The sequence below is a fragment of the Mesitornis unicolor genome, unplaced genomic scaffold (genome assembly GCF_000695765.1).
Source record: "Mesitornis unicolor isolate BGI_N332 unplaced genomic scaffold, ASM69576v1 scaffold36319, whole genome shotgun sequence".
NCBI lineage: Eukaryota > Metazoa > Chordata > Aves > Mesitornithiformes > Mesitornithidae > Mesitornis > Mesitornis unicolor.
The window spans coordinates 7487-21896 of NW_010207200.1; the positions used below are offsets into that span (position 1 = coordinate 7487).

A 14410-nucleotide genomic window follows, 5' to 3' on the forward strand; every position below is an offset into this window, starting at 1 on the left:
GGACAAAGTACATATAATTTGTTCAAACAACTATATTATCATAACTGTAAGAAAAAGCTTAAATAAAACTGTTTAAATGAGGGAGCTAAAAGTCAGGCATTTAAATTCACATGTAGGCACTGAATAGCTGGTTTAATTTTCAGAATTGCAAACACTTTCAACTTTCACAGAGTTTAAGGTGACTGACACCTATAGAGGTCCCACTAACAATTATCCACATAATTTAATTCATCTGAGTAGGTCCATCAAATTAAAAGGGAGGATTTATATGCAGAAATCATATGACTAATGTTTACAGGATTACAACAGTTGTCTAATTTAAAGTTTCAAATTTTAAAACTTTCAATCACAACATTTAAAATATGAGTTGTTTATTTAATTATGCATTTAGGATGTATGCTAGAGTCTTTAAAAACATATGCTGTGTGGAGCTCCCACTAGACTTTAAAACAGAGCAATTAGTATGTTTTTTCAAAGTGGCAGCCAGAGTCCTCATGATCAATTTTATTTGAAATATTGAGGTATACAAATAAGAGAAATAATTCAGAAGCAGTCATTTTCCTTATTGACCATATTACTTCCACAGTTTGAAAGCATAAATCCTGCTAGCAGAGATTTCTGCCTAGAAATTGATGACATAGATAGCTCTGGAATTTCAGAAGTTTTTCTAACTTCCTAAGTGCCTAAAAAAGAAACATAAACTTTTATAACCCAATTTAGTCAGGGATCAGTATTTACATTTGAATCAACACCTCTAAATACTTCATTAAAATCAGGATACTGGCCATCACAACACCATTAATATCAGTTAGCTAAACATCTTTTCAGTTGCTAAATGAAAATACACTTTCCAAGACAAGGAGTTTTAATCATCCATTATTATTGATCAGGTCAACTTCACATTACTTGTCTTTATTATGCTCTTGTTCTAAACAATCACAACAGCAAAATAATTAGGTTGCTCTTTTTAGCACAAAGAGCTTTTCAAGTGTCTGATTTTATAAATGCTGATGGTCATATTAGTATACATAAAATAAAGTGTTTAGACAATCAGGGTTCAGATCACCATAACAGTTATTATTGAGATCAAGTCTGCAATGGTCAGAGAGCACTGAAACTGCAAGATAAGAACATATCATCAAATAATCAGGTAATGTCTATGAAACTGAACTCATCTGAGGTCCACTGACCGCTTCTGTGGTAAGATGAAAATATATACCCACTTCGTTCCCAGGAGCGAAAGACAAGGCAAGCCACTGCTTGGGTCTTACCCTCTTCTTCATCATCACTGAATGAGCAATGAGAGATTGTTCTGGTTTGCAATACAGATAAAGAACAGTTCTTTTTAAAAATTTAAAACTTGGTAATCTGCCCTTCATTGTGTCTACTCAGATGTTTTCAACTAGCAGCAATCCACCTCGGTTTCAGAGTAAAGGTCTCAAGTATCCTCCCAGTTCCATCCCGTTTTTTTAAAAACCAAACCAAACTAAAATCATTAAGGCTGTGTTATATCTGTGTCAACTTTATTTACTTATATCAAATGGAACAGTCACTTTGAGGACCTCCAAGTGGAACGATTGGTCTTGTCAGTGTTCCAGGAAGAGTCATTGCATCCATTGGAATGGTTAGTCTCCAACATCGCCATCTCTGTCACCTATGAGCCACAGAAAATGAAAACCGATAGCTAATAAGGCAGTTCCAAGCAGATCTCCCAGTGCAGTAAGGTAAGGGATAGAAAAACTGTCAGGATCTTTTCCTTTTTTCCAGAAGTGGTGCACCATCCAGTCAGCAATCCATAACAGAGTAAACACCTACAGAACATCAAACAAAGAAAATCTGTATTATTATCACTTAAGTTACATTGAAAGGAAGTCAACAGCCAACATCACTGTCTTCTTAATACTTTGTGCTACTGTATCCAACTGCTTTTGAAAAACATTTTCCAAAAATAGGTTTTTTTAAACAGTACAGACAGGGACGCTTATCCAACTTCCCCCAGTCAATCACATGCACAGGTAGAGAGAACACACTGAATCACTGATAGCACTCTTCACTCAGTCTGTGCTTGGGGACTTCTGAAAATGGAAACAAAAAGCAAAAATTCCAAGATAACATGCAGCTGCACTTCTCATACAAAACATCATTCTGTACAGCAAGAGTGTAAGTGGGGCTCTGAGAGCATTCAGAACCAACTGATGTTGCCCCAGATGAAAACACTCAACACAGGCGTAACTCTTGTTTCCACAGATCTAGAATTGAGCTGAAATCAGACGTTATACAAAGAATACCGGGTCAGATTAAGAGCAGTTTCATCTGGATTGTATGAACTGTAACAAAATGGCCTAGCAGCTACTTTTATGCATGAAATACCAGCTTCAGCCCTTCTGTAACAAGGCACACCTGCAATATATATTACAAAATTGTCACTCCAGGCTGAACTTGTCCCACAGTAAAAGATTTCATTCCCAACTGTGAACGTCTGAACATTTGAGAGGTTTGATCTTAATACCAAAGGTATGCATAATTATTAATCCAGTTTTAGAGAAGAATTCTTTTAATGTTGCACAGCTGTACGATAAGAGATTCTGGTTCAGTGGAACCATGCAGTGTGGCATGGCACAAGATGCATGGAGAAAAGGACCACTAACTGATCTCCCATTTCTTCTTGTCTCTTCTAAGGAGCTGCTTAATATGAAATAAACACTGCATTTTATGTATTTTTAGTTAATCAGATCTTTAGAAAGGGCAAACTTCAGACAGTTACTACCACAATAATTTTTTAAAAGTCCACTACTGTACTATGTACATTTAAAAGAATCTGCAGTATCAAAAGTAGTAAAAGGTACAAAATTCGTATTTTATTTAGTAAATGATCAATTACAAAAGCATCTTTATAAATGTATGCATGTATTTGCTGAAATACTGACAAGATGGTTGCAAGACACTTCTCCACAATACAGAATACTGTAAAATGAACGTCATAAAAAATTGAAAAAGGTTGAAAAAGTTTCTCAATCTTTGATTTGCAAAAGTAGATGTTAAAATACAAGCCTGAATTTCTAATTAAAAAAAAAAGAGGAGTATTTGCTTAATGAAAAATGCATGGCTTATTTATATAAATATATCTTCTGAAAAGGGAACTCTGTCATCTAAGTTAATTATGCAAGTCCTAGGTGTGCTGACTGGAATCCAAACAAATATATTTAAAACAGATGTTTTCTTTGGAAGACTATCAGATTCTTTGAGTCAGCTCCTTCTTCTAACAGAGACAAAAAGAGCCTGTTTATAAAAGATGCTGTACATTAACATCTCCTGCAGGATGCACACAGAAGACTCTCTAGCGCCCCACATCAACAATGGTTACGCATCTTCTGTTAGAACATGTGTATTACTATTAGCGTTTGTTCCAAGAATAATTTATAATGCATTTATAAGACACAACCAATCAGACATAGTATACACAGTTCAATATCAAAGACAGAATGCATTTTTTGCTTTTAAAAGTCATGACACGAAAATCTTTGTCTATGTATTTTCCACCCTAAAATAACTGCCTTAAGACTACTGTGAAAAAGGTAGTTTCGAAATTAAGTTTTGTGAATCTTCTCATGTTAACTTACAGGTGCATAACATAACACAAATTATAACAAACCTGGCTTCTCTAAGAAATAGAAAAGAAGTTATATTATACATGTATATTTTTCATGCTTATGAAAGCATATGAACACAGCTGGAACATCCTGCTTGCAGAACGAGACTGCAGTTCACCAGCCTCTATTCTGGCAAAGGAATAATGCTATCATCATGCATTTGCATGGCTACATTTAAAAATTATACAGATCAGTCTTTGGAAATGGTTACTTATCTGGCCACAATAGTTGGTGTTGCAAGATCAATGTGACTTAAATCTTTAATGAGATTGTACTTATCAAAGTTAAAAAGGGGCAATCAAAGTCATCAATCAACTGTTATTATGGGGGAAAAATAAGAAAAAAAAACAAAAGCCCTACTATGAGTTTGCTGATTTTTGAAAGTAAGACAGTCCTTGAATTTAAAGTGGTAAGAAAAGTCCCTCACAAAGATCTATCAGAGGTAAAAAGAAGAGAAACATTAACCATTACAAGATTTGTTACTTTAAGTGGCACAACACTCAACGTGTTCTGGGATTTATCAGTGACCTATCCTGATTTCAGCAAAAGCACACAGATGGCGAGGCAGTACAAACACTGTGTACTTCTACTCTGCACTCACGCTATGAAGAAGAAAGCCTTCATACTTCAAACTGAAAACCAGCTGGTTTTGAGGGAAAAAATAAAAGGAACAACATTACAGAAAAGCCTAATAAGATAGTACAAATATGATCTGTTTAGCATGAAATGCTGTAGAAAAGCGATAAGAAAAGCTAGTAAATATATGCAGAACTGTTCAAGATGTGAGCTAGAATTTTTAAATTATTTAATATACAGAGGAAGAGAACAATGAAGTGTTTTTTGCGAAAAGAAGATGAGTAGTGGCAGAATTATGAAACAGAGATCTAGGAATTCTTCCAGAATGAAGAATTAAATAACCCTGAGGTTTAAGAAAGATAAATAAGTATCTATATACATTAAAAGATGTGTCTAAGAAAAGGGAGACACTCTATAGTCACTGATAGAGGGGAAAAAAAAAGCCCAGAGCAAGGATTGCAAGAATACAGGCAAGATTCCATATCTTACAAGGATGATCCTATTTTAAAGGCAAGATCATGCAAAGTTATTACTCTTAAGGAAAAAAAAATACAATCAAAATTGTGGAAAATGAAACTAATTATACCATTAGTATTAGACTAACAAAATATGAAATAAGTATCCCAATAATACTGATATTTTCTATTTATAAATGTGTATTTGTAAAAAGACTTATCAGTCACACTGTCAAAAATGGTCGTCAGAAAACAGAAGCAGCAGAATGTCACAGTAAGAATGAGCGGGAGGGAGAGAGGGAGCAAGGGAGGTAAAGAGCAAGAGTGAAGCCTGTATCAAACCCTAATGACGAAGAATCTGAAAATAAGGAGTACAAGTACACGTACCATTTTTACAACAAAGGGCAGGAATAGAGAGTAATTCTCAATACTGAACTTTCTGATTCAAATTACGAACATCAGATTGAAACTGAAATTGACTATGAATGCTTAAATAAGAGTGAGCCTTACTATTTAAAACTCAATTAAGATTTCAAGACTGGAAACAGAAACATTGTACGCTACAAAACATTTTCCCTTTGTTATTGGGCAAAAAAATTACTTTCATTCTTTGCAGGTCTTTAGATACAAATAACAAGTTCAGCTCAAGAAAAGTTACTTTTGGACTTCTGCATGTAGTAAGGACCCCTAAAAGCCATCTGCATTTTCTCATGTAATAATTTCTCATGACTTCTGAAATGGGAAAATAATGAAACTATTACTTAAAATAAAAATACATAACTCCCTCCAAACATTCTCCATGCCGTCTAAGCTTCCTATGGCCTAACTGATATGTTGGAGGATGCTAAAATATTTCAATTGTTCCTTTCATCTCAGATGACCCCATTTCATCAGTAAATGCATGTCAAATTCACAGTGATAAAAAGTATAACATCCAAATGCATAACATTCGTAAAGCAGATTTGAATCTTTCAAGTTTATATTAGTTTATACATTAGTTGCTGCAATTAGTGAACTAATTAGTAAACTGGAAAGTTTAGGTTATGTGTTTGCATATGCTTTTTCACATGGGCATTATCAAAAATCAACCATAAGTTTAGTAGAACCAAGACCTTTTAGCAGTTAATTTAGCACGCTTTGGACAGGATATCGTGTGTGTTGCTAGTACTGCTGATTCACCTTAAATAATTTCCATGTGAAGGTGCATTATGAAATAGTTTCATTCTGTTACTTTAGACAGGAAACACAGATGCAAATAAACTGCTGTAACCTCTTTTCAAATGTATTTTAATTCTCCTTTACTCTCAAGCTTATACTGACTCAAAATACACCTATAACGTAACTGTGACAAGTTCTGCCAACTACTGCATAAGAACTCTTACAAATCTAGGAAATTTGAAGGAAAGTTTTTGTTAAAAAATCACGAGTGAAAACGCCCAATTAAGGATCTCTAAAGACTACTGTGTCCTGACTGACATAATTCTCACCAGATTTATGGTTTAGGTCTTTTAGTGGTTTTGATCCTTCATTAAATTAATTTTTAAATTGTATATTACACTTCGCGGATTTTAAATGGATTTTGACATTTTCATGTGAAACTAAGTAGTAACTGAAAAGCGCTTGTAATAGATCTACACTGAGCTTACTTGCTGAATTGCCATTGTCTCCAGTCAGAATTCTGTACTCAGTGAACTCTCAGAGGAGGGTCTATGTGTATTTTTCAAAAGAAATTTTTCTCCACTGTCTTCTCAGGTAGCATATCTGGTGCATATCATGTCCAGGAGAAACAAGTCACTATTTCCTCCAAACATGCAGTGATTTTCTTTAATGTCTGGCTGCAAAGAAACCACTGAACAGCAAGTTCTTTCTTGCAGTTGTTGTTGGTGTTGTAGCTAAGTGGTATTAGCTACACTATGGTATCCAAGTACCCAGACAGCACAACATACATTTATGTAAGACTAAAACCTCATCTAAGTATAAAAGAGGATACCATTTTAACTTAAGCTGTTTCTAAATCAATTCGATTATGTTGATGCGATTATATTGATACAATTTTGTGGGAAGGAACTTCTTTTTATTCCACAGTTTAAACCCAAATTCTTCAGGCTGCCTTCTTGATTTCTTTGTAGCTTTGCCAGACACCCTGGTTTCTCCAAGACAGTCCTAATTTCAGGCTGTTTATCAACCATCTGAATGAGGAGCACAACCCAGGCCATTAAGTGCTCAGGTACGCTCAACCTGCACTAGCTGTAGCACAACTCAACGTGTCATGCTCCACACGAGCACTTTGAGCTCAGCCTTCTGATCAATCAGATAAAAAATGATCTATCCCTTCTGATGACTTGGTAGGAGCCAGGTTTCTGCCACAGACAGCAAATTGCTTGGAAGTGAAAGAGTGGGTGATACCCACACTCTGATCCCATCCAATCTGGCAAGTCTGCTTCTCGTGCTGCTTCTTGTGCTGCAATGAGAAAGCAATGAACATGCAGAACTGTCCAGGTTTGGACCTTAGTTTCCCAATTTCCTTGAATTGTGTGGTCTCTTTAGCAGTTATTTACTCTGCATTTTGGAAGTGACCCTTCTTATTAGAAAAAGAAGTATTTAAAATGTATAAATACATTCTCTATAAACCCAGCCTTCCTTATTTCTCTATAATGTACAGTATCCCCCATGAGTTATTTTTCCACATTGAAGAGGCCCATACCACCACTAGAATCCTCACACTAGTGAGAAATCCAAGACCTTTTTGATGTGAGCAGGAAGTCAATATGAGCACTGCTCAGTTCTTGGTTTGCTATTGCCCCAGACAGCCTTGAAGTTCTGCAAAAGTTACTGCACAGCAGCAGACATCTGATCTTCACTGGACAAGAAGGACTGCATTTTGGAATTACTCATTTGCTTGGTAATAGGTCTGGGAATCTCCCATTGTTTGTTTATTTCCCGAGTCTTTAACTTAACTGTGTGCTCAGATTTGGTTAGGAGGTGTGAAAATTCTTCAGAGGGCATTTTACTGGCTCAGTGTGAAGATGCAGAACAGAGGCCGGCTTTGAACGCTCAGAGCCCTGAGCGAGGACTGATGGTTTGGCAATTCCAGCGCTGCTCTCATCTCACTGCAGGTTGACACAGCAGAGGATGCAACTTTGCTCAGTGCATAGCCTCTCCAGTTAAAAAAGACTTGTGCCTCTGTGAGGTATAAGAGGAAGATTACTTTTCAATTAATATATTCTTTGTTGGCCAAACACCAGCTTGTAACTGCATGTAGCATATCGGTAAGTGCTTGTGTGTGACTTCTTTTTTGTAAAATTTTCAAGAAAAGAGTATTCCTCTTAAATAGTGGACACTCACCAAATCCAAAACACATTTAAAATCAATATACTGGTTTTAATTAATGCACGGTGGTTGCCCAGTTACTGTACACTACATTATGTGAAGTATCCTACATACTTACAGGGTATACTTCCCTCATATTTTTTTTTAATTTATTTTCCTCTGGTGCTGCTATTCATAAACACAGAACACAGTTTTCACAACAGAGCTAATTCAGACCTTTTGAACTCATGCCTAAAAGTTATAGGGGAATGCAGATTAATATAAATACTTGTGCAGTTTCCCCAACCTTTATGAAAATACAATTGTGAAATCCTAGCCCCACTAAAGGGAATATAGTCTTGGATTTCAATAGAACTAATTTATAAATTTAATTGAAGAACATTTTAAGAATATGTATTCAATTGTACTATTAAATGCAGGAAAAATAAAATAAAACAGAATAAAACACTTTCTGGGTTTTCTTAAGTCTAGAAACCCAGAACTGTTTTGTCCATAAAGAATCAGAGAGAATGCATATCATAATGCATTACATTACTACATATATTATTTAAAATATAACAATTTAATGACTTTTTGAAGCAACTACTATTCAGTGAAACTGCATTTTGGTTTACTACACAGTGTATTTTTGGTCATAGAATCATAGAATTGTTTGGGTTGGAAGGGACCTTAAAGCTCATCCAGTCCATCCCCCCTGCCATGGGCAGGGACACCTCCCACCAGACCAGGTTACCCAAAACCTTGTCCAACCTGGCCTTGAACACTTCCAAGGAGGGGGCATCCACAGCTTCCCTGGGCAACCTGTGCCAGTGTCTCACCACCCTCACAGGAAAGAAAGTCTAAATCCACCCTCTTCCTGTTTGAAACCATTACCCCTCATCCTACCACTACACACTCTGATAAAAAGTCCCTCATCTTTCCTCTAGGCCCCTTCAGGTACTGGAAGGCTGCTCTAAGGTCTCCCTGGAGCCTTCTCTTCTCCAGGCTGAACAAACCCAACTCTTTCAGCCTGTCTTCATTGGAGGGGTGCTCCAGCCCTCTGATCATCCTCATGGCCCTCCTCTGGACTCACTCCAACATGTCCATCTTCAATACTAACTAAATCATACTATTTCTAATGTACATCATGTCATGTTAATGATTTATTTCCCATAAAAATTCCAATTAAATTACATGCTGGGGAGATAATATCTAAGAACAGGTAGGGAGAAGAGAGGAAAGCAGCTGATAGGCATGGGTGGTGAAAAAAACAAAAATCAAACAATGAAAGTATCAGAATTGGAAGAAAATGAAATTAAGTATGTGTTTGGAACTTCTGTAGTACTGTATAGAGCTTGCAATGCAAATACATTCTGGTTTATCACTTTGGGAAGAAGAATATTGAAGTTTACAGGTGCTCTGAAAAAGTCTTGTTAAAATGCCAAAGAGAATTCATATATATGTTACAAATTTACTGTAGAGATAATGTGGAATAGCATAAACTGACAGAGGAAGAGAAAAATATAAAAGTCATAAATAAAGTTTCTCTGTTAGCATTTCTTTGATTTTTTTTCAGCTTACTGTAACATTCCAGTTCTACTTTTTGTTATTTCCCTAAACCCTTCCTCTCCATTTTAAACAAACACAGAGCTGGACAATCAGAGATAATTAAATTCAAGATCTGTTTATTAACAATCTATTTCAGTCCACTGTAAAATATGTCATTAAATAATTTAACATCTTACAATAGTCACTTGAATTTTAAAGATAGAAAATTCACTTTGTTGCTGTTGTTGTTTTTTAATTTAGCATTAATTTTTTAACATAGTGGAAAAAATGTAAATAGGTGGTATATTGTCATAATAATTTTTCAGCTAGCCTATCTGACCCCCAGTTCAGTATAAGTAAGGAATTGGAAAGGGCGAAGCATTGATATCAAAGTTCCTCAAACACAGGACTGACCATAACCTTTGGGAATAACCACATTCTATTAAATTATCATCTACCATCTCAAACATAAGATATAGCTTACAAGCAGGCTTGTAATTTTTGACATCTGTTTTCATATGCCTTCCATGCAAAGTGAAAATAAATGCAAAGACCAATACATTATAAAAAAGGCCTAGAATGCAGATCTCATAGCTCAAAAGGCTGTCATTTGGATTTGTTTTGTTCATAATTGAAGTAACAATTATCAGCTGTGAGTTTTTTCAGCTTTACAGGAGCTCTCAATGAGGGGATAAAAATATAAAATAATTCTGGAAAAAATGAGATCAGTAGATTTTGATTTATAGCAAAAGAAATGGCAGATCGATGTGTAAATTATGTCACTGAAAGAAGGGAAGAGAAATGAGCACAAATATTGATGTGTTTTCCTTGAGAAAAGAGAAACTTAAAAGCACACAACTGCAGTAGAGAAGTTCTTCAGACTGACAGGTAAATAAAATATGTTCAAGATGTAAGGGTTAAAGCAAGAATTGTCCCTCTGAAAATTTAAAATCTGTTCTAATTAGAGGTACGTGAAACTGCAATAATCACTACTAGAAAAAAATAAGAATGATTAAATGGAGAAAAGAATATATTAAATATTTTCAGAAGGCATTAAAAAACATGGGCTTCCAAACTGTAAATCTTTCAAGACCCATGAGAAGTTATAGTGTGCAATACTGTTACTCAGTTTCAAAGTACATATATCTCAAACTGCCTGTTACAGCTGAAGACAGGATATAAAGAGGAAAAAATAACCTATAAAAGGGAGCAGAGGAAAAAAAAGAGCAACAGCTATATGTCTGTTTTATAGATGAGAAGTAAAAAAAAGTCAGGTGTGGCCTTACAGACACATCTCTTATGTAGGTACCTGACTGCAAAACTGAATGCTCTAATCAGACCTTGAATTTTCAAAAGATTTTCCGATTTACACTTGTATATGTGTCGATCCTGGATCTGAGTTACTGTGTGATCTGAAAGTCCTCTCCTAATGCCTTGTTTTTCAGTTGAACTTCTGCATTTCTCACACCTTACCCTACCCTTTGCCGCTGAAGAAAAGGTTTGTATCCCTAAATGTATTATGACTGCCCTTCTGTGAATAGGACGACTATGGGTTTCATACAATTTTATGAATTCAGGTTGATTCCTATCTGAAATCTCTGAAGGCTGAAATCACACTGCAGTCTGACCTTCAGCAGGGGCATTAGCAGGGACTCTTTCCTCAACCCGTTTTTGTTAAGCTTGTAGGAACTCCGTATTGCTGAGAGAGGAGAGACTTAGAAAAACTTGACTGAAATGGGCCAAAGGATTCAAAAGTTATTAGAGAGGACAGATAGAAAAGACAGAGTGAAGGAATAGCATCATTTCCTCAAGAAAACACATTATAAAACAAGTTATAAGGCTGGAAGCTAGGAATATTATTTCAGAGGAAAATGAAAAGTGATTTATAACTTTTAGTATGACATTCTCACTTACAAAGGTTGGAATATTACCACTTACATTCTACCAGAGAAGTAGATAATTCTTATATGAAATGAAAAAGAAATTAAGAATGCACCAAGCAAGCCATAACATTCTCAACAACTGTACATTTGACTATGTTAACTACAATAGTAATGCGAACCACTTTAGAACATTTCTTCAAGGGTTTTCCTTCATGTATTCATTGCTCATAAATGCTACTTTTCCTTCTCTACATCTCCCATCTACTTGATTAAAATGATGGAGGTTTTAGATGCAATGGTTCCAAGAAGCATATGAAAGACAAAGCACAAGATGCATGACTGGGAAATAACACGGTCAAGTGTTTTCTGAAAAGCACTCACAATACAGATAACTAACACAAGTTGTAAGTTGTATACATGTGGAGATAATTCATCACTTTGAAACTTTGCTGTAAGCCTGTACTAACCCATACCTTCTTGTACTATTAATGAGATTTCCAAAATCAGCTAAAACATTACTTTCTTCAAGACCTTGACTTTATACAAGCATTTTCAAGTTGTATTTGCTCTTACCTGTAGCAGAGCTGCAAACAAATATACTGCTATAAAGATAGGAGTTAAGGAAGTGTGGCCGCTTTTCATTAAGTGGATGGTGTACAAGAAAATGAGGTGTCCAGGAATCACCAAAAGAAGCAGAACTTGGGCTGATTTGTTATTTACTCCTACAACAACAACAACAACAAAATACAGTTAAGCTCTTCAATTACTATATCATATTCATACAAATTTTAATATAAAAAGCAGATTTGGAATTCCACAGCTGTGGAACAGCAGGCATTATTTTCTGCTAAAAGACTCCTTAAGAATTTTCACAGGGGAAAAAATAGCCACCTCTAGTTTCTGTCAGAAAAGTTAAACAGGGCCCTTCCAGAAGAGGGTGCAAACTGCTTTCATTCTGTACTCATGTAATATCATCTACCTTTTAGGAGCTGCAGTGACCTCCTAAGGTCCTCCTGGGAAAGAGGATGTTTTAGACAACATATTCAAGACATCCCCAAAAGTAACTTATATTTCTAAAAAGTAATCCCACATTTACCATTTTCTCATCTGTTCCAACCCATTTCATAAATATGAAGCTGTAATACATGCTGTTGACACATCACATCTTGCCACTGCTACTACATTATTAGGAAAGGTGGCAATACAGAGGAGGAATAAGCTGTGAAGCAAGAATCTAGAAAGAAAGTCGCAAGTGGGAAATGGAAAGCAGGGACTTGACTCAGTAATAACGTTAAAGTTTGGTCCTAACAGGAAATTGGTTTGAACTTCTGGAATTAAATGACAAAGGTTTGGAACAGGTAAACAAGCAAAGGAAATATGAAGGTTGAAATCTATCTGAGTGGGTATCATAGCATCCTGCCTCATCAGTCCCTATCTTCGAGCCTTGCCAAAGTTACACCTTTCTCTGTGTTCCTCCTCATGCATCGCCTTCTGCAGGGAGTACCTTGTGATTCTCACAGGCAAACAGCTGCAGGCAAGGGAAACAGCCAAATCTCTGCTGCCTTTGAACTGCATACAAGTTCAGTTTGTTGCCATTTGTCACTGGTTGGACAGTCTGGCATACAGGAAAGAAAAGGAAGAGACATAAGACGGTAGTTTTAACAATTAAGTGTCTAACACATACCTGTACCATAATAGGTTCTGCATGGATAATAGCAACCCTTGGCTTCTTCTGGCAGCTCTCCAGGGATGCTATGTAAATGGAGGTAGGTAGAAATTCTGCTAGCTTGAATAGCTACTAGATTACCACCAATACCTGAAATACAAAATGGAACAAGTGGTAAATTTTACACTATTTTTTCCCTCTAGTAGGCAATATTTTTGCAAATTTACCAACTTCCTCTATGTTTACTACAGTCCCCCACATACAAAAGTCAGAAAGAGAAACAATTTTAGAATGTATATTAGTTATAGAGAGGCTAATGCCAAGCACTAAAATAAGTCAAAAAATTGGGCTACAATTTGGTGTATCACTGGATATTTGGAATATCCAAATTGGAAATTTGGATATTTGGAGATAAGTTTTAACTCATGATAATTCAAGATGTGACTTAATAGGGTACTAGATAATCTCATCTAGGCTCCCTTTCCCATCAAAGGTTGGACCAGATGATCCTTTGAGATCTCTTCTAACCTGGGCTGTTCTATGAATTTTTACTTCAGTGAATAGAAAACTAAACAAATTTGTTACATCAACATTATAGAATGCAGTGGCAATAGCATAAAATTCTTCTACTGCTATTATACTCCAGAGTTGTCTACTTGCATATCAAGCATAAGCTTTTTTTCCCCAGCAGTGGGTTGCTCTGAGAAGATAAAATTAGCAGAAGAAATGCAGATCTTGTCCTCACTTTGGAAGGAGAAAGCCCTTGTTTACTGTAGTTGAACTGATTTGTTTATCTGATGCTTAGGGTTTTGTTTGCCCGCAGAACAAATGTCTGTGGTCAGAAGGCTGTATTTGTCAAACTCTTTTGAAGACTATGGAGTTGTTAGGACAAAAATCTAGAATTGAAAACTCAAAGATTTCCTGTCTCACCACTGCTTAAAGACAATTAATGGCAGAGCCTAACAAGGGAGTAAGACTTTTAAGCAAAAGGCTTCAAATATAAATCAGGAAATAAAGTAGGAAAAATCATGGAGTTGGCAAGACAGGACTGTTTATGATATTTGCTGCCTTCATCTTCCCAGTCAGGAGATACAGGGACAAAATGAGAACTACTAAAAGATTGAGTCAGTCTTTGCAAAGAAAATTAAAATAAAAGCAGCTTTTTTCAGACAAACTACAAAAATTGGAAGTAAAAGAAGGGATTTATATAAACAACAAAAGGGGTTTACACAGATTAAAACCAATCTAAGTAGGGTCCAAAATCTGTCTTTTGATTGAGAACAATAATTTTGAGACTTCTGACAAAAGAGAAAAAGGTAGGGA

The 14410-nt window shown here is 35.8% G+C and overlaps 1 protein-coding gene across 1 annotated transcript in view; it reads right to left on the reverse strand.

Moving 5' to 3' along the window:
- Positions 1-1625: 1625 nt before the first annotated feature.
- The window catches only part of SLC41A2 (solute carrier family 41 (magnesium transporter), member 2), a 44642-nt gene continuing 31857 nt past the window's right edge, over positions 1626-14410 (reverse strand). Inside the window, exons 8-10 of the mRNA XM_010192046.1 lie at positions 13106-13237; positions 11995-12143; positions 1626-1811 (exon numbers count right to left, since the gene is read on the reverse strand). Of these exons, the coding sequence (XP_010190348.1) occupies positions 1626-1811; positions 11995-12143; positions 13106-13237 (467 nt within the window). The remainder of the gene's footprint in view (positions 1812-11994; positions 12144-13105; positions 13238-14410) is intronic.